This window comes from Anas acuta, chromosome 2 (assembly GCF_963932015.1).
Source record: "Anas acuta chromosome 2, bAnaAcu1.1, whole genome shotgun sequence".
Classification (NCBI taxonomy): Eukaryota; Metazoa; Chordata; class Aves; order Anseriformes; family Anatidae; genus Anas; species Anas acuta.
In genome coordinates, this window is record NC_088980.1 from 9,784,654 (window position 1) to 9,805,696 (window position 21,043).

At 44.2% G+C, this 21,043-nt stretch overlaps 1 protein-coding gene across 2 annotated transcripts in view; it reads right to left on the reverse strand.

The window, feature by feature from the left end:
- PTPRN2 (protein tyrosine phosphatase receptor type N2) overlaps positions 1-21,043 on the reverse strand; it is a 644,732-nt gene that overhangs the window by 88,530 nt on the left and 535,159 nt on the right. For both annotated transcript variants that reach the window (XM_068673455.1, XM_068673456.1), the window contains exon 13: positions 16,712-16,924. In XM_068673455.1, the coding sequence (XP_068529556.1) occupies positions 16,712-16,924 (213 nt within the window). The remainder of the gene's footprint in view (positions 1-16,711; positions 16,925-21,043) is intronic.

Consider the following 21,043-nt stretch of genomic DNA (forward strand, 5'->3'; position numbering starts at 1 on the left):
TATTAGGAAATGTAAGCTGTAAAAGAAGTAATATTATAACCAACCGGTTCTAGATCAGATTAACCTCCAACTAAAAATACTTTGGACAAATTATTTAATATGCTACTGAGAAAATTTGTTTTCAAGCCAGAGTTCAACGTTAATGGTCCTCATGAAGGACGGTAAGGTTGAGAAGCATGACAAATTTTAAGTTTAAAGAAAAAAGTAACTTTATTAACATATTTGTTTCCTGACATATATACAACCAGAACAATTATTCCCAGAACTGTTGTAACTGTCAAATACCTTAAACAAAGCAAGCACGTCACTGTACACTGCCAGAAAAATGTTTAATGTAAACAGGAAGGTCAAATCAGAGTTGCAGCAAAAACACCACTGAGTTTCTTGATTGGTGTTTTAAATCACCAAGACAATGGTTTTTTCCCTGCCTGTAAACAGATTTTTTTGTTTAATTAATCTCTAGATTAGTCTAATGGCCTTTGGCAACTCTTCCTTCCCCCAGGCCCAGCCAGCCCAGGCTGAGGAACCTGCCTATACCCACATGCTAGGGACACCTACAGCTTTATCAAAGCCACCCCCCTGCTAAGCCTGACCATCGTGCCCCCTCTTGGGGTTTTTCATGTAGCTCCATCTACACCACCATCTACAAAAGCTTCAACACGTTTTGTTTTGAGGGTTCAAATGGATTCATTCAGGACACATGGACTAGGGATGTCCAACTCAGGTCAGGTATGTATCTAAATGTAGGGTTTGTTTCATCCTTGTGTCAGGCTGTTCTGGCCCTCTCCTGTGAAAGGCTTTGGGACTAGTGGGGTTTCAACACGTGGGGTGTTTCTCTCCTGGTGCTCTCAAGAAACACCATCCCTGAGCACTGAGGTGGGACCATTTCACAGGCACGCAAAGCCCTGAGTGGTTAAAACCCCCATTACTATCCCCCATACCTATTGTTATAGATAACAATTTATACACCTCTCTGCATGCTCAGGTATGCTCTTCCCTTTCTCCGAAATCTTGACTCTCATAAGCATTTAGCAAAACAGCCATCTACCAAACCACAATCAGAGTTCAGACTTGACTAAAATGTCAAAGCTGCATACTGCATGAATGACACAAACAGACGTATTTCTGTATCGTCTCAGCACTTGCACCATTAAAAATATTTTCTAAGAATGAATTCAGTTTACTGCTGCACTTCTATATTTAGCAGAGTGGCTGAGGCTATTTCTGCCATATAGCAACTCTGTAATGTCTAGCCTTTGTTTGTATATAGTTCGGGTGCCATTCTTCATTTAAAAACATCATTTACACCTAAAAAAGCAATCATAATGCATACAGTGAAATATGAAGAAATGATCCTCCTGACCCTTCAGGCTATGATCTAATGGATGGGTTGGACGTAAACATTTATTTAAAAGGTAATTTGAAGTTTATGACATTATTTCCCATCACATGGGAATTGCTATCATACTGAGGCACTTACTCTGTTTTTTATTTCCCAACATTTATTATCAAACTTATGTGGCGGTCACATGCAATATATAATGGAAAAGTAATATCGCTGTGTGACAAAAACTGCCATAACCAAGATAAATATTCTGTAAATAATGTCCAGTTAAATGAGTTCAAAGTACAGCACAATGATCATCTGTAGAGAGCTTTTTATTTGAAACATAATTGATAACCTTAAACAAACCATAAAGAGTATTCTCAGAAAAACCCTGGACCTCTTCCAACAAGGTTTTAAAGTGTTTCTAATACTTGGTTGTCCTCACAGAGATACAGAGAAGCACAAAGCAGCAATTATTTCCTAAGGTACAAGAAATGGATTTTCAGATCCATACAGTCCACTTGTGAATGAACCACATCACGGCATAAATGTAGTTTATCCAAATTGAATGAAGGGCATCAATAGAGTTGTTGTGCCTAATGGACAACAACTCATGGACAGAGAGCCAGTCTTACCATGCTGCTTTGTTAGATGGGGTCTCTGAACCTGAAGAGAAGAGTAAGAAACTCTCCTCTCGACCGAGGAGGCATTGTGCCTCTTCAGAAATGAACCCCACAGACACCTTACCATGTGGTTTACCAAAATATTTGTTTTTGGAGAGGAAACACTGTACAAACCTTGGTAGGGAGTAAGAGGATAGGAGAGTGTGACACTAAAACCAGCCTGGAGGATGGTCAGTATTGAATCTTTTCCCCTTGTATTCAGTTTCTACAGAAGCAGAGTTTTGAACTCTGCCAGAGAAGACACCACGGGGCCTCAGGAAAGGAGTCCCCACGCGTGAGAGTTGGCTGCTGTCGGGCCAGCACAGACTGGTGAAGGACTCACTCCTGCTGGCTGGGGACAAAGCCTCCCAGGAGTGGCTCTGCTGATGGTGCACAGGGCAAAAATGTCTTCCACACCAATAAAACCCTACACAACTGCACGACACAATCATTATCTCACCCAGGCAAAAGCATGATGTCCACCATCTGTTGCTACTATTTGCAAAAGTGGAATTTAAGGCAAAAAGCAGCCACCTCAAGGCAGATAGTCACAGGCAAAGGACCTACACCGGGCATCCCAGTTAAGGGACAGCCAACATGCACCTCGGAGTTATGTTCATTCCTTGTAAAGATAAGCCACTCCACCTCCAAGCTGCCTGGAGTTAGGATACTGGTGTTCATTAAAATACCCATTTCATGCAATAATCTTCAGGCAGCCCTAGTTCAGCCACCAACTGTGGCATGTGCATTGTTCGCATCCAGCTGGTACCAGGCGTACTATAAAATGAAAATTTTCAGTCCAAAGTAAATGAAAGTAGCTTCCTATCTAAAATACAGTTGTCCTTCCCCAGTCACAGTCACCTCAAACTTGCTCAACAGGAACCTGGGATCTGAGGGAAATTCCAACTTTCTAGTTTATATATACATATAAATAAGTATATATATATACACACACACAATTTCATTACTATATATTCATGAGTTTGTTTTTTTTTTTTAAACCGAGTCCCAGACTTACATAATTCCAAAAATAACGTTAAAGAAATAGGCCTGACATTTCCAGTCTTTTCAAAATCTTTTGCTTGACAAATTCAAATGGATATCACCTGACCTAGTCCAGAAACAAGAGTGGCACAATTATTTTCAGAATTTAAAAAATGTAAGAAAGAATAAACACTTCCATAGTACAATTATTAAGAAAATGCAGAGAAATTAAACCAAGAAAAATGTTGTTTATTAAAACTGGTAGATGAGCATACACAAAGCCCTTTCAACTTGACCTGCCTAATGTTCTAGCACAAACAAGTAATAAATGTACAGAAGCCCTGTATTTACTTTACATGTGAAACAAAATTGTTTTGCAGAAGTTTTAAATTAAAAATGCTAAATATTAATTCTAAAAGATCCTAGGCTATGCTTTTTAACAAAATAATGAAAACTAAGAATATACATAACCTCTTATAAGCGAGGTGTGGAAAAAAAAAGATCTTTAAGAATTCTATTCTTCTCGGTTTTAATACATTTAAGTGAATATTAATCTTTCATTTCCTTTAAATTAAGGATGTATCATTCACTGGATGAAGTGAAGTCTGTACTTACACCATGGAGTTAACCATTTTGCGATAGATGTAGTTATAATGCAGTGAGATTTAAAAAATGAAAAAACAAAGTAAGCTCATTTTTTTTAAACAAATGAATCTAGGACTACAAACATCATTATTCTCTAACCAAATTTGCTTAGTGTTACTACAGGGTGAAGCTAAAGTCATTTGGCTCCCTTTGTTTTGCTTTTGCATACTTAATATGCTTGCAGGTGTTATAAATTTAACTTTAACTTATTTACTGTGTTTGTAGCTTTGGGGATAATTACAGCTTTATTACCATTTATTTTTGAGTTATTGAAACATACTTTCAAGCTTTAGTTTCATTTTAACATGCTTTTTGTCCAGCAGTAAAAGAGCTATTTATATGTGTGGAATATTTACATGCATTTTCTATCAGTGCCAGAAAAGGCAACTACTGAGATCAGCTTGCCTTCAAGAAAGGAACAGAGGGACATAGTGGAAAAATGTTTGTAAGCCATATTTTGAGAGATCACACCTCTGCCACAGCATCAAACGTAGCGTTCCATAGCCACACTCTGTTCATTTTGTATTTATGCAGACATATATGTGATGGATCCCAGAGGGTGGGGAAAAAATAATTAGACCACAGAATGTATATATTTAATTGTCAGTATAGATTTGGTTTGCAGTGTTCAATTTACTACCCATACTCTTGTACCACACCACTAACCATACATCTTGAGCCCCAGAATAGGACTTTTGCTTTGTTTTGATTTTAAGAGGCATAAAACGCAGGGCTGGTGTTTCTCTTTGAGAGAAGCGCAGTCAAGCACACATTTTCCTAACAAAACCCCAATTTTGATTATGACTTCTGAAATTAAAAAGTTGTTATTTTTTTTTTTAATTTTATTTTTTTTTTAGCATTCTAAGTGTTTCCTGGTAGGAACTCACGCAATTATCATTCTCCTTTCATCAGAAAAAAAGAGAAAAGAAAAAGAAAGTAAAGGCCACGTGGGAGGGGAAAGGCAAAGAAAACATAGTTATCCCTCAGATGGAAAATGATTCTTCCTTCATTTCTGTATATTTATTTCCTCTTTTTAAATTCAATCATTTGCACTGCCTTATCCCACCGAATCAAACAAACAGTCATATTCCGTCATGGTCTTGCTCTATGAGGTCCAGCAGTCATGAACATCTCTGATTTGCACACAACCAGAGACACTGATTAAGTGATACAGTTTGAGGAAAATATTCTTATTTAAATTCTTTCAGTGACTCTCATCAATGGGGTGGACATCTAAACAGCCAGCTGGTTACTCAGTAAGGAGGATATGGCAGCATAGGTCAGATGATACTGCCCTAAAATATTGTTTTCTCTGCTTACCACACCAGGAAAAAGTAAGCTTCTTTGCAGACAATACTACTTGCCAGGGGATCAGGGCAATTTCAAGACCATGTTTGGGTGACTATGCTGGGGATTTTCATCCTACACAACATTACAAGAGACCACTCTAAATGGGCCTGTGAGAACAAGACAGTTCCACCTTTGGTTTCTGAAAGAGGGAAGAGTTTCATCAAACAGATGCCTGGCTTAACATGAGGGCAGTGTAAAGGACTTCACAGACAGAAGATAAAAAGGAAACAAACAAACAAAAAAAAAGGAATATATTTTTGGTGGTTTCAACCAAACCTGGTGCCTGAATTGCATGTCCCACCTTGCAAGTGTGGATGCATAAGGTATGTAAAAAGTAAATGATAAGTGGGAAGCAAGGAGAGGAAAGATATGTTAAGGAGTAACGAGGACATTGAGAAATAAAGAGTTCAGCCCTCAGCTCTGCTAAGAAACTTGGATGTAGTGTCCAGATACGAGCATCCCCACTGGTGCAGTCCTGTATCCATAGCAATCTGCAAAACTGGCCCTACAACCAGTACAACTGGCCCTTTATGTGTAAAACACACATAACCTTTTCCATGGTTTGTTCATATTTAACTAACTCTGATGCCTGCTGACGTGGCCCCAGCTGCTGCATAATACGAATTCGGACAGTAAATTCACCGCACAGTATGGTTCACAAATAAACAGTATTAATGACTGAATTAACCTGCAAGGCCATGCAGAACCACGTGCAAATTTCTCACGTATTTTGACTTTAGCTCACACCCCCGAAAGCTGGACCAGCCTCCAGCAGATGCCCCTGCTCTAAAAGAGAACCGCCACGAATGTTTCCTTTTCCACTCCCAGCGTTTATAGCTGCCTGGGGCCCAAAGCAGGCAAAAAACGCAGTCCCCAGCCAGCTGTAGTTTCTCAAGAAAAATATACATTAAGGCTGTGAAGTCCACTTTTTTATTGTCCTGCAAGACTGAAAATGGGAGACCATTTCTGGTAGAAGTGAGAATTCCCAGCTCGCCGGCAGAACTCAGCATCCACTTCTAGCTCCGAAAGAAACAAACGTACAGCCACAACTTGATGTCTAAAAATGCTGTTTTACCCCATTCCAAGGGTTATTATTGCTTCTCCTAAAGTCTGTGTAACTGCATTCCTGGTAACAGAGGCACTAAAGCCAAGCCGAGAAATACAAAAAGAAGCCCTAAAAGCTTCCAAAAAACTCAAATCCTTTTTTTTCATGGAAGGAGGCTATACACAGCAGACATGATGCTGGGATAAGGAAGTATTTATCAAAGATGGCCATCAGCGACATTTGTTTTTCATAACATCATCTATCATGACAGTTGAAGGTGCCAGTCATTACCCTCTCCTGACATGAAAACTAACGTCATTGCTTTCCACCCATTCCCCACTGAAAATAAAAGTGAAATCACGGTTTAGCTCTGCTAGGAATAACAAATGCAAATTTTGCGAACAAGGAAACAGCAGGGAAAAAGGAATATATAAAGTACAGTGTTGTTAGTAAGTTAAAGAGGTTATTAGGAGCTAAAAACTTGGTATTTTATTGAAACCCTCCTAAATTCTGAAAAAAAAAATAATAAAAATGTATGAGTTCTATCATATCTCTGAGCACAGACATTCTTTCTATCAGACACAGCAAAAGCCTTCAAGGATTAAAAATGTTGGTCAATATTTCTACACATCCACTTTATTAGCATTACAGGAGATACTGGAAAAAGTGAGAGGGATTTTGTACTCAGATCTTAGTACTGATGTTCAGAGATACAGGGAGACCTCCCATTCAGAAAAAGCAGCAATAGCACCAAGAGGTTTTATGCATTTAGCATCACTAAATCGCTAGTTTTTGCCCTAGGTGTTATGCAGAATTGAGAGTAAGAGTTTTGCTTTTTCTTCAGCTCCTCATCTTACACACATCTTACTTTTCTACAGTGCCACTTTGTTACTGTTTTATAAGAAATAACCTGTCTTTTCAGTCTCTCTTTGTATGAGTTTTCCCTGCCATTAATCATTCTTGTCACCTTTTCCTCCCCTCCCTCTATTTCTGCAGCGTTCCTTCTGAGATGGAGTGACCAGCACCTACAGAAGCCTCAATCATTGATTTTCACTTAATTAACTTCTAAGGTCTTCAAACAAAAAACAAAATTATTAGTCAACAATGCTTAGAGAGCCACTGGGTTGACCCAGACCTTCAAAAACAAGCTCAAATTTGGAACAGGTTGGTAGGCAACCCTCCTACATATTTTAATTCCCTACACAAGAGCTTTCCAGTGAGGTTAATTAGGAATTGCAGCTCTTTATTTCACTCTAGTGGGTGACAGTATATGGACTTCACACACTCCCATTCCCATTTTACTACATATACTATTTCCCCAGAGTATAGGAGAGATGCTATATGACATAATTTCACTATATCACATGAACTGACATTTGTAAATTGCTCTTGATCCCGAAACTTCATTCAGCTTCATCACACCATTCCTCCTACCCTTTGTGGAGGGCCAGCCACTGGCACCTTCTGCTATGTTCCACTGCAATGAAACCTCCCCCAGCAGATCCCCCCTTTTCACTCAGAATCAGGCATTTTCCCTTCACAGTGAGCCAGGATGAAGTCCAGCTGAGAAGCTGGAAAAAGGCAAAATCCAAGTTTTGGCTCCCCATGCTGTAAAAAAAGCAGTGGCATACTGATTTTTTCCTTTTCATCTTTCCCTCGCTCTTCTATTCATAGTTAGTAGAAAGATCTATATTTCTCTGACATGTGAATATTCTCCCTGATACATTTTGGAAGATTAGTAGGATGTTCAAACCAGCCTAGTAGAAAATAGGTAGGGTTGGTAGTTATGGCTCTGCTGCTGCCCACTTCAAACCAAGTATTTCAGCTGTTATCAGACAGCCTGACCAAGGAAGAGCCTTCGTGCCTGCATGAAATGAATAAGTCTCCAAGTTAGGTGACATTTGATGCTTAACCAGCCAAGGTAAGCATGCAAACCCAATACTGAAAGTGAGTTTTATCATGGTAATGATGAGCTTGTCCGTGCTTTGCAGGATAAGAGCAGCCACTTCTGAGATCTACATGTTGCTGCACACAGTTCTGCAAAGCAGCAGCACTCTGATGTAGAATGAAAAAGCAGGAATCATCAGGAAGCCTGGAACTAAGTTAGCTAGGTATGAATACAGAAAAATAAAAACCGCACAGAACATGAATAGGATTTTATCCATCTGAAATATTAAAAATTTAACAAACTATTTCCCTGATCAAAATCTCTGCTTGTTCAAAATGCTGGCATCCCAAGCAAACATCAATAAAACATCACTGATATGTCCTGCAGAAAATCTAGAAACTGGACAGGAAGGCTTAGAGAAAACCTAATGCATTTTCCCCTTCGGTCAAGCCACCACCTACACTAAATTTGATTTTCTCTGATTCAAAAGCTGTTCCTTCCCATCCTCCCCCCCACCCCCCAAGTTAATTTTATTTCTTTGAAAGATTTCACTTCTAGACACACTCTTTTACAGCCTCTCTTCTTTAATCTTGGCTTGGTTATTTTCCAAAAATGCAGGTGATGAACACAAGCTCTAAATGTTGCAAGCTGAGAACCTGAACTGGATTACGAATAACTGCAGAAATACCCAAGCAGTTGCATTCACTGCTGCTGTGAGAGTTTAGGACCTGTAATAGCAAATATCACAGCACAAAGAAGTCAGATGAATTGTCTCCGTCCCTTAAACTAGAATGAATTTAGAGCTCTGTTGTGCCTGGAAATGTATGGAAAACATCTGGGGTAAGAGGTCCTCATCCCCTGAGCTTTGCCCCTGCTGATAGGAACAAGACGAGGCCTCCTATCCAGCCAGCACAGACCACATCCTCCTTCCACCTCCAGCTCCTGGCAGCTCTGCACAAAGCCCACCCATGGGTGCCTCTGCTCCCACACATCCCATGAGGTCGCCACCTCACCCGGTCTCTTTGGGAAGACTGGGGCAATTGTGCAGCACGACCCCAGCAGAGCTCCAGCCTACTCTACCCAAACTCCTTCTCTTACGGTTTACATCACAAGAAAACCAACAAAAATGTCACAGCCCACCCAGAATATTTGGCTTTGCAACATTCACTTCCCTCCAAGAGCTGCACAAGCAGGCTACAGGCCAAGAGGGAAGCTGAGGACGCAACCCCTACTTCTGCCCCTCTGTCCCATCCAGCAGCAAAGTCTGCATGGCTTACCAGGGAAAAAACTCAGGTGGCCACGGTCAGCTTCAAATCCTTCATGAAGGCTGAGTACAAACACACGGAGCAGAGAGGACAAAAGATTCCCCACTTCCCTGCGTGAGATCGATGTGCAGAATGAACAGAAGCAGTAAGAAGAACACCTTTTTTTGCACCCTCAGGCTTCAGAGAACACATTGCAACCTGTTCCTGCTCCCAGGCAGGGAGATGCTACAAGACCTGACAGATATCACCTGCAACAGTTGCTTATGTAGGCAAAATTAACCTCTGCTTTCTTCCAGGGAATGCGACCCCAATACAAGATTTATTCTGCAAAATAAAAACCTTCCCAGTTAAAAACTTTTAAGAATATTTTTTTTTCCTCCCCATCCCCCCCCCTCCTTTTTTTTTCCTTCCAGCATAGCACTTGAAGGAAATAATAGGAAGGGCTCAGAAAGCCAGATCACAGCATTAGCTGCTGAGTGTTGAGAGAGTACACAATAGACAAATGTGTCAAATATGAAACACAGTAACATAGCTGCTCAAAATAAATAAATAAATCTGAAAACAGAAAAAAGGGCAGGGATATGTTGGAAAGACAGGCCTGATTATCCTCTGCATAACATCAGGAAAAATGCCACTGAAGACACTACAGTCATTCCAGAAAGAAATCAGGACACTTGAAATGATGTACTGCCTGGGACTGCAGATCAAATACTCTCCAGCCCATTAGGCAAGGCTGTGGTTATCTTTGGCTTCTCTCAAAGGTCCAGGCCCTGGGACATAATCGATTTATGGGAGGGAGACGATCCATTGTGCAAACCAAGCCCCGCGGCATGGCCAGGAGCAGCGCAGGGGCTCTGCAGCAGGGGCTGGATGCTCGGGGCTCACGGCTGGTAAAGCAGTAATAAAATTCACCCTCTAAACAGGCTGGGCACAGCCAAACTAGAGAGAATGGATATATGTCTTTTTCTTGGCCTATGCTAACTGTGTGCAAGAGATTGTTTGGGAAAAAGCTGGGCGGCTTGGCCTGAAGCCATGCCAGGACTGTTTGAGCAATTTACTGGTTTAATTTACCAGGCGAGATGCAGCCTGCCAGGCCAGAGCACCTCCAGCACATTTTCTAAGAAAGACCTGCTTGGGTAAGGACTCTGAATTTCCCAGTAATTAAAAATGAGTCACTAACTTCATTTCCCCTCTGACTATTCGTTTTTCTTTGCACTTTTCTACATCCAAAATACCCCCAAACGATACTGTGAGATGCATGGAGCCTTTCTTTTCTTGCTCCACAATACACCAAGCCCTTTTCTTCCTTTAGACAGGGAAAAATGAAGCAAGTGTGGCAAGGGGAGAGGCCGACCGTCACCTGCTCTCTGCTACTTCATGTTCTCTCTGTGCAAACCAACAGCTGACTGCTTGATAAAGATGGATTGCATCCTTCAAACCTAAACCCACATGGCACCTCCTCACCCATGCTCTTCCAGGAGTTGTGTGCGTACACATTTGCCTTTCAAAAAAAACCCTCTCTCTCCACCTGCCCTCTCTAAGGAAAAGAGCATTTCACCAAGAAGTATTGCTGCACTGCCCCTGCTGCAGCACCTGGCTGGGACAAGCCCCCTTCTCTAGCACGCAGTCGCTGACAAAAGTTGTATTCCTCAATATATTCTTCAGTTATATTCTTCTTCTTGGAAGACAGCTATTTGTAATGAGCACAAGAAATATCTTCCACCCATAGGAAGGGGTTCCTTGCAGCTCCCTGCTGCTGGGAGCTTAAAATCATAAAAATGTTAATAAGTAAGTTGGATCTGCATGCATACACCTCTCGTTTTGCCTCATTGTGCTTTGGCTGTCCACCGTCTGACACCAACAAAATATTTTAACAAAAGGTAAACTCTCTTCTAGCCACCTTTAAACACTTCCCAGCTCTTTCTCTTCCCCCATTATTGCTACGTATACTTCTGTGCAAACTGTTTGGAAGATTCTAAAAACTGTCTCAGCTTAAAGTTCAGTGCTTTATGTAGCAACATTACATACAGTGCATTTGCAAGTTACTGGGAATTTATTTTAAGACCAAATTCTAATTAAAGTTCACAGTAAACAGCCTTAAATGGACAAGGACAACTCTTCTGATACATATACCTCCCATGTTTTATAGCAAACAATTAGTCATTTTACACAGTCATGTGAGATGACTTTTTTTCTCTTTTAATAAGGACAGGAAAGGATTAAAAATGTGTTATGTCCCTTGTTTTCCCTGAAGAAAACACAAACAAGCCCTTCGCAGCATTCAGCCTTAAGGCAAAATTTTCCAAAATCCTTACTAAATGTATTCCTTACTGACGTTTACTAAATACTCGTGTAGTGAATGCTTCAATCCTCAGTGATAGCTTTTTTGCTGAAGTGTAGTGAGGGTCCTTGAAAAAGAAGCAGTCTTAACATAGATGCGAGGCACTGCTTTAGGGCACTGATCATTCCCAGTTTGCCAGCTTACTTTGCTCTCGGTCCTGATGTTAATTTGAATATTACCGAGAACTTGAGAAATAGCAGCTCATTTTTCCTTTTTTTTTTTTCATTTCACTTAGATCACAAAATTCAATTTTCCAAGGACTTGATATATAATATTGCTCTAATGTTAAGATCTAATACGATAATAACATATTTGCTTATGAAAGTCAGTCTAGAGTCTAAAACCTGAAGCCATATTAGATGCAATGAATTATCTGTATTTAAATACACCAAATAGGCATGATGGCTAAGCAGATTCTTTCTGATGGAGCCTTTAAAAATATTTGTAGCAAAATCCCTATTGTAACTGTTGTGAATACTGTTTTCTTAAAGTCTCTGTCTAACCAAAAATACCAGCAGGATCAAATCTTTAAAAGCACAGAGTTTTTAGTGGCTTTGAATCCAGAAGGATCATGTAATTAATAAGTCTGAATTTGACAAAGGAGTATATAATTTATATATAACATAATACATGTAATAATATGGAATTTAACATATAATTTACAATTATATGCCTGCCAAATCAAGTTATTTGAACAAGTTTTAAAACAGCGGATGATGTAACCCAGCTGCATTGATGGTGCACGGCTCATGTAACCTTGAATACCTCAGGCAGCTGCAGAAGGACTTCATTGTAAACTGTTTGGTCTTTGCCCCCTCGCTTTCTAAAGGAGGTTCTTTTGGCTGAGATCAAGGAAAATTAAAAAGCACATTATTGACATAAAATATTAACAGGGAGGCTCTCTGAAGCTAGCTTCAACGCATTTCAACTTTTGCCTTTAAATTCCATTATGGCCAACGTTTTGTAGAGCATTAGCAGTGATGCAGAAGATTATGCTCACAGGAAAGTTCTGCAGCTCGACGTATAAAATATGCTGATGATTTAACATCTTGCACAACCCAGCACTCTCCACACAGGGGTCAAAAGCCAGGGTTCAGCTGGACTCACAAATACATCACCCTGAATCCAACGGAGCATCTCTAAATAGCAGCAGCCGCTAATATACACTCATTACGTTAATAAATTGCTCGCTAATGGGAGCGGTGACAAGTAAGATGTGCACTTAGTGGCCCTGCTCACAGCCTGCCCCCCATGTCTGAATGCCTGTTTTTCTCTGGGTGATGTTCGAAAGGCTTCAAAGTGCGGGAGGAAAAATCTGCTCGGCGCTGTGAAATAAATCAAAGGGGCTCTGCTGAAAATTCCTAAAACGCTTCTGCCCTAATCTCCTGGACCAGAGAGGGGACTTGCAGCATACTAAACTTGCTTTTCAGAGAAGATCAAAGCGACACGAGCAACAATTAACAACACGAGCGTAGGTGTGCGCATGTGCACAGGCGCAGAGAGGGTGGCTCGAACCTCTTTTTAGTCATCCACGAACGCTGACGCTGACTTATCTAATCGTTACACATGTGATTTGAAAGGACAGGAGACGTGTTTAAAAGGTACACAAAAAGTGTCTGCCTTTGTGTAAGCTGTGTTTCATGCACATGTAGTGTTTTACGAGATACACTGCTGCCATTCATTCTGAAAAGCTCCTTAGCCACAGTCTAATTAAACCAGGCTATAATTTGCCGTTTGCTTAGTGATTCAAAGATAAATGAAGTTGCAGTTGTGTATCTATCCTTCCTAATGTTATTCTTCAAATAGGGTTAGTATCGCAGACCTTATTTTAACGCTTTCAAAGCCAGCTGCTTGCCTCAGGAAACCTCCAAAGAAACCTCCAGACCTCAACTCCATCAGTCTTGGTCCACCTGCCTGGTTAGCGAAGGCACCCCTGGAGTCTTATTTGCCTGCTTCAGCTTCTAAGTGGTGTTGGGCATTCTGCCTAAACCCGGTCTGCCTCTACACCAAAAACCCTTGTGCTGGTATGTAGGTGCTCTCGCACAAGAAACACTTGGACAGTGACGTGGGGTGACGCTGGACGCCCACACGGCGCAGGCACAGGGTCCCTGGTGCAGAGCAGCAGTTTGGGCTGGCTCCCAGCTCTCGCCAGCAGCATCTTAGGAGACTTAGCAGCCAACCTGCTATTTCCCTGAAATACGATTTGTCTGTTTTTCCCTTTTTAATCTGGTATTTCACTGTGTAAACTGCAAGGAAAACAAAACAAAAAAAAACAACCACACCACAAAATGAAACAAACAAACAAAACGCAACCAACCAAAAAAAAGAAACCACCAGCCAAATAGCTGTGGGAAAAACCTCCTCCAAGTTCACAGGGTGAGGAAGAAATGAGTAAAACCCTGAGTGAACTCTCCTGGCTGAACTGGGTTAGGATGAAAAATGTCTCGGCTAAATCTTAAAAATTTAGGTCAGTCGTGTTTAAGTGAAGATATAAACCACTGACATTTTGAGAAGCACATGAACCAATGTGATGTTTCAGTGCTCTCTCTGAATCACACTGGGCCACTAGGCCCTTTTATACCGACCAATTCCACACCCCCCCTTCAAATTAAAAAAAATAAATCTGAATTGTCACTTAAGCTGTAACCAGCAACATATTGGGAGTATCATGCTTTAAAGTCTAGTGGCAGCAGCTGCTGAAATATTTCATATTTTTAAAATATACCAAGTTAACTGAGTAGATACTTGTGAAGCCTTTAACTGATACAGAAGAGAACCAAGTAGGTGCAATTTTCAAAGCTATCTGCTTTTTTCTTTCCCCATATGAATACAGGTCACATTATAGCCCTATGAATATCAGAGAAGATGAGGAAAAGGATAATTGATGCTTTTCTGAGACCTAATTGATGTTATCCAAAACATGCACCACACCAGATACCCATTACATTTAAATCACAGCTCAGCACACGGTGATGTTGACTGTGTGAACAGGGCTCAGTCCTGATTTCTCTTCAAATCCACGTGAATAGTTTATTATATACAAAATGAGGCCTGGTGATTCATTTTGATAAAACGCTACTTAGCAGCATCAAAACTGCTCAAGTATTTTGTCTGCCTGTACTGGGGCCTCCCACTGCTGCCATTGAAACAAATGGCAAAATTCCCATCTACTTCCACGGGAGGAGAGCCAGGCCCTTGGAAACCTTTGTATTTAAGGAAAAACATTTTTCCTCCTCCTCATGACCACAGTTCTCCTGAAAAACCAATGGAAATGTTTAAGAAGTCAGGTGGTTAGGACTGGGCCCAAAGGTCAGGAACAAAGAATATTAAAGCAGTCCTGCCATGGGAACACTGAGCATCCTCAAAACATCGCCTGTTTTGGTTTTCAAACAGAAAATTACTCTCTCAGATCTAAGGAGGGAGATTTTAAAATATATATAAATCCGGGAAGAAGAAATGAAGCACACATTTCATTTAGTGTCTGGATTACAGATTCTTATTAAACAAACCAGAGCTCATTATAAAATCAATATCAACTTAACCACTATACTCCCCAGAGAAACGGCAAAAAAGGTCACTCCAAGAAATTCAAACAATTTTCCTGCTGGAAGGGCACGATTTTAATTACAGATACTATTAATTAGAGCTGTCACTAGGAAGATTGTCCTGTTAATTATCACAAATTCAGTTTCAAGTGTGATTTTGGAACCTGGAGGGCTTTTTTTTTTTTTTTCGAAATTAAGAATTCTTGTATTTATGTTTAATGAAAAAAAAAAGACTACCTATTACTTGTGTGGTTTGAATAAGTCAACAGCATGTTCCTTATTAAAACCAAAATTATTTATAGCCAAGGTCTCCTCGGCCAACAAAACTAACCTGACAAACTGATGGTTTATTCACACTTTGTCCTGTAGGACACTCCATTTTTCCCCTAGAAATGCCTTTGATCTACCTCTCTTTTGCTTTGGAAGTCATTAAATTGAAAGATTTAAAGGAGATTTGTAGATGAAAGTAGATTTGAAGATTTAAAGTAATTTAAAGATTTTTATTTATTTTTTTTTTTTTACAGTAAGCATTCAATTTAAACTGAAAAGCAAAGCCATTCCTGAGAATGCTATTTGTTACGGAAACATTTGTATTTAACATTCATTACTCAAACCTCCCTGAACTATGGAGAGGCACTGAACATGCTCAATTTTGACCCAGGAGAGGTCCAGAGAGACACAAACTTTGCAAGGAAATAGGAGTTTCCTCCCATATGACTCCCTGCTGCCGATTTGAATCCATCTGAGCCCCGGAATACCGAAAGGCCATAAGGTCTGATGCTGAGCAGGGCAAGAAGGTAAAACAAAACTTGATAAAAAAGTGCCATTAGCGGGACCCTATCAGTGCAGAGCAGACACGGATACTCCAGCAATGATGTTTACACATTTTCGAATTCTTCTTCTAGCCACGCTCCAAATATTTTGGGAAAGCAGATCAGGGCTGCATGGCACAGGACCACAACACCTCCGCCTCACTGCCTCACCACTGCACACACCAGACCTGTACCGGTACCTAAAGCAAACTTCAGGAAGCTGCAGCCTCTCTCTCCACCCCACACTTTTGAAAGCGAAAGAGAAACCCTGAGGTTCCTGATTTATTTCAGCAAACCTCAGCGCAGCGCTCCCGCACTACCGGGGACACAGCTGCTACCATTGTTCTCCTGGAAACGGCCCCGCTTTACCTCCCCATCTATCAGCATTAGGTTTCATTTTATCTGAATAATGGCAGAAGGTGGCAACAGATCGGGTCAAAGGCTCTTTTCATATCAGACCCTGAAGAAGTCGATTACTCAAAAAGAGAGACATCTTCAGATAACCGTGCAATCCATTCCTCATAAACGGTAAAGATTTTTCGTTATTAATAGTGGCAGGGGTGACAGATTATGGATATTAATGTTATTTTTTTCAGAGAATTCCAGTGGCGAGGGCTTTTTTTTTTTTTTCCCCTTTTAATGTTTCTAATTAGCCACAAATTTACAGCAACCACCAGAATAGCCGAGATTAATCCCCGGCAGTAAGAAGCCGGTCCGGTGAATCTGTGGGGATATTCATGGGAGAAAGGGGAGGGGGGGGTGGCAGCGTGGAAAACAAAACAAGCCCGACCGAGAGAGGGGTCCGGGAAGGAGGAGGAGGAGGAAGAGGAGAAAGGCAGCTGCTTACCTGATAAGCAGCGGTGGCGTCGGAGCCGGCGTCTGCCCCCAGGGCCGAGAGCTTCTCCTTGAGGCGGTGGTGGGCGCGGTGCCGGAGGCAGTAGACGACCCCCGACGCCGCCAGGACCCCGGCGATGCAGGCGAGGGAGAGGAGGGTGAGGAGGAAGAACTTGGCGGACTCTGCCTCTTCCCCGCGCTGTGGGAGCGGCGGGACGTGGCTCTTCTGCAGGGGAGGAGAGAGAGGCAGCGCCTGAGTGGCGAGGAGGGCGGGGGGGGACCCGTCGGGGGAAGCCCCCGGCAGCGCCAACTTTCCGCCGGGGATGGAGCCGAGGGGACGGGCAGAGACAGCATCGCTTGTCCTTCCCCTCTCTTGGCCCCTCCCGTCCCCTCCCGCGGTATTTAAGCAGCGACAAGCGGCAGGCGGGGGGTTGGGGGGGGGCGCATTGGATGCGCGCAAAGTCCGCAGCCCCAAGTCCACCCCCCACCCCAGGCCCCCAGAGAGGGGGCAACGAAGTTAAATCAGATTTTATTTTTTTTTCCTACAGTGAAAAATAAAATACGAAAACACACACAATAAAAATAGTAGGTGGCGGTCCTTCCTTTTGTCTGATGTAGAAGGAAAGGATTGAAAAAAAAGCCCGATAGTTCCAAACTCCTCCGGATTACTATTATTTTTTTTGCAGCAATAGGAGAGGATCCTTCTCGTGCATTTCACTTGTCTCCATGCGCTAAAAAGTTGTACGATAATTTCCCCTCATTAGCTTCATTATAAGCTATATTAGCAACAATTAAAAACGCAACATGAAAATGAAAAGACCAGGCGCGCAAATTGCAGCAAGACTCATTTGGCCCGCGTTCCCCCTCTCACAATTACCGGGGAAATGAATTGAAAAGCACGCCCCTGCCTCAGTCCTGGTTGCTACAAGATGAGAACAATTAGCAAACTCCTTTCCACCACCTCATTTCGCGTGGTAACAAAATGGATTTTTCCCCATGAATGCCTAGCCGGCCTATTCATTATCTCTCCTCTATTAGTAATTTTCTGCTCCGCATTCAGCTAGCCAGCTCTTAATTTCCTCCTGTCTTGCAGTGTACACAGTGGCTCTTATGTCAGGCCCGGTCCATTTTTATCTTGTAATCATAAAGGCCACCAAAGCAATTATCGCCGGTCTTGACTGTAAAAGCTTGTCATTAATTAGCCTCCTTGCCTTCAGTGCCGCGGATTAGCCGGGGCTGAGGCTGAGTTAATGGCAATGCGGGGTTCACGCAGCCCTCCCGGCTTTTCCTCGCTGCCCGAGCCCAGCGCAGGAGGGCGGCCGCCTTCGGCAGCCCCCGGGCGGCGGGGGGCGGGAGCGGGGCTCGACGGGGCGAGGCGAGGCTTTGCGCAGCCCCCCCCCCAAGCCCGGATCCGCCGCCTCCCCGCCCCCCTCCCCACCCCGTAACGGCCCCTCCTCCAAATCCCAACAGCCTCCAGGAGGATGGGGCTGCCCCCCCCCGGCTCTTCCCCATCCTCCGTCGTCCCTGTCCCGCGGGGCTCCAGGGTATCGGGGCACCTCCTTGTGTGTTCCCCCCCTTTCTACTATGACCGGCACCTGCCCCGGCTCCCCGGCCCCGGGTGGGGGAAAAGGGGGCTCGCAAACAGCCGGGGCGGGGGGGCATCACCGACGGCAGCAGCCGCCGCTTCGGCCCCGGGGGCCCGGGGAGGTGAAGGGCCGCCGCGCTTTGCCATTAGCATTTCGGTGAAAGGCCGCCGTCCCCTCGGGGCCAGGGGTCGCGATCTGCATCTCAATAGGCAGCCCCCGCAAAAAAAAAAAAAAAAAGTGCCGGAGACCCCCCCCGCCCCATCGACGGCTGCGCCCCGGGACGTTAATCCGCCTCGGCGCTGTGTTTGGCCTCCCATCAGCGAGGCGGGGGGATGCTGACCCCCAGCCCGGGCCCCCCGCGGTGCCCACGACCCCTTCAGACCCCCCCCTTACCCTCCCCTACGCTCCCAGCCCCGGGGGCGCGCCCCACCTCCCCCCCTCCGGGCCGCTCCATCCCCGCTCCCCGGAGCAGGGACAGTGAGGAAGAGGCTGGGGGACACCGCTCGCGGCTCCCCCCTTCCTCTGCTCCCCCCACGGCGATTTTTAACGATTTTCCTTCCCCCGTCGCCGTGTGAGAAAGAGCCTCGCAAACGCCAAGGGGTGGAAAGGGCTGCACGAGGGAAACAATGCGAAGGACGGGAGCAAAGTGCTGTCAAGCGCCCTGGGTAAACACAGGGGAGAGAAAGAGCGTGCTTCGCCTTCCCCTGCCGTAGTTATAGTGACCCGGGATGCTGCTCGCCAGCTCGGCCACGCACTTTTTCCCCGCAGAGCCGGGCTGCGGGAAGAGGCTGGCCCCGGGACAAAGGCGCTGGTGGAGACCCGCACGGCCCCAGAGCCCCGCTGGGAGCCAGAAATTGGGGAAAGAGCTCGAAACCTGCCCATTGGGGGAGGCTGCAGGGGGGTCTTTAGCCTCGTTCACACAACGTCGGGAGGCATTTTCCACGGGGAGCCCACGTAGCCGTGTCCCTAGTGCCGGGCATCGGGCTGCCGAGGCAGGCAAAGGCTTGCAAAAATAAAAATTAATAATAATACTATATAAAAAAAATAATAAATCACGTTTGGGGGATTGGGGCAGCAGCCCCCGCATCACCGCCCCGTCGGGGGCTCGGCCGCGGGGCTCCCTGCCCTGCTCCCCGCTGCCGTCGGGGCGCGGAGGTTCCCCCTCTCCCCTCCCTGCCGCCGAGGGTCGGTGTTTAGGGTCACACACACATACACGGGGATCGGGGCAGCCCTGCTCCCCGATCCCGCTCCGCCGTCGGGTCACGCTCCGGCACCGGGCGTGGGGCTGCAGCGACGCCCGGCCCCCCCCCCCGCGACGGGTCCCGGCAGGAGAAACGGCCCCCACTGCTCCCAGGTCAGCCCGATAAACCCGCTGCCCCCTCACCCGGCTTGTGTCCGACCAAGCATCAAAGTCTGAAAGGGGTAAAAACGAACCGAGGCGGCTCGCCGCAAGCTCCCTCCCTCCGTCCCTCCCTCCCCCCTCCCAGGCAGGAGCAGAGATTTCCCCACCTCGCCTGAACCCCGGGTTCCTCCCTGCAATAAGGCCCCAGCCTGAAACGGAGCCCAGGGTTAATTAGAGGCGTCCTGTCAGACTTGACTCGAAATTGAAAGAAAAATGTTTAAATATTTATGAATTTGACATTTACAGTCGGATGTCTTTTAAGGCAGAACACCTCTCCCTGCGCTCGTCCAGGCTGCCATGGTGTGTGTGCCTGGGGTGGAAGGGGAACAATAGCTGTTGCATAACAAGAAAAACAAATCACCTTTTTTTTTCTTCCCCCTAAGGCTTAACAAATAAATAGACCACATAAATTACACGTAATTAAATATTAAACCCAGCTCCATGTAGCTATGCGTTTTCTCAACTTTATGTAACAGCATATATTGACATCCCCCTGAAAGATTGCCTTTTTGGAAAAATGGGTAGCACCACAGAGTCCCAGGGAAGGGAAAACAGCTAATTCCTAATCGGGCGGCTTAGGAAGTGACTCTGAATACACAGGCTTTGGAGATTCAGCGAGGCTTTGCTTCCTTTCAAACAGCCCGGTCCATGCTGAAATGCTCGAAGGCAAAGCTTCGCCCTGCCTCAGCCCAACATCACACCTACCACTTCCACCCAACAGTGCTTGCTTGAGCTACACCGCTCCTCTGAGGTTGTTCTGTTGTTGCTGTTGTTCAAGAGGGGAAAAAAAATGCATGGGATCTGATCTCACGGAGGCTTTCCCGGTCCCTTGACAGAACGCGCTTGATGCACACCAAAAAGTGCATCAGTAAATAGAAGCAGCCGTGCCGCCGGAGCCACAAATCACTGCTCTAATCAAAGAGCAGCGTCCCGATCCGCGGTGTCATCCCGTGATGCAGCACAACAGCCGACATTTCAAACAAATTCCAGGCAAATGTCAGTAAATATTTAATGCACGCTTTCATGTAAATAAGTTCTCACACCTATGTTGGAAAGTGTGGAGGAAACACACTTTGTAAGAGCTCCCGTGCAGTGATGTGGAAGCTCACCTTCCAGATGCCTCAGCAGAATTACACTTCGTTATCTCCTCTAGGTCACAGGGCCTGATTCTGGTCCTTGCCAAAACAAAACTCTAACTGAAGTTAAGGTTTTATTCCCCTTCGTAAATTTAAAAGGGTATTTCTGAGTCAAAGCCCAGCTTGCCAGTTACTGCGCCCAACCTTTCTTCCAGTTAGTAAAGGAAAAATCCCTACGATTCATTTAAAAATAACCCGATGGTATATTTTTAGGATTTTTT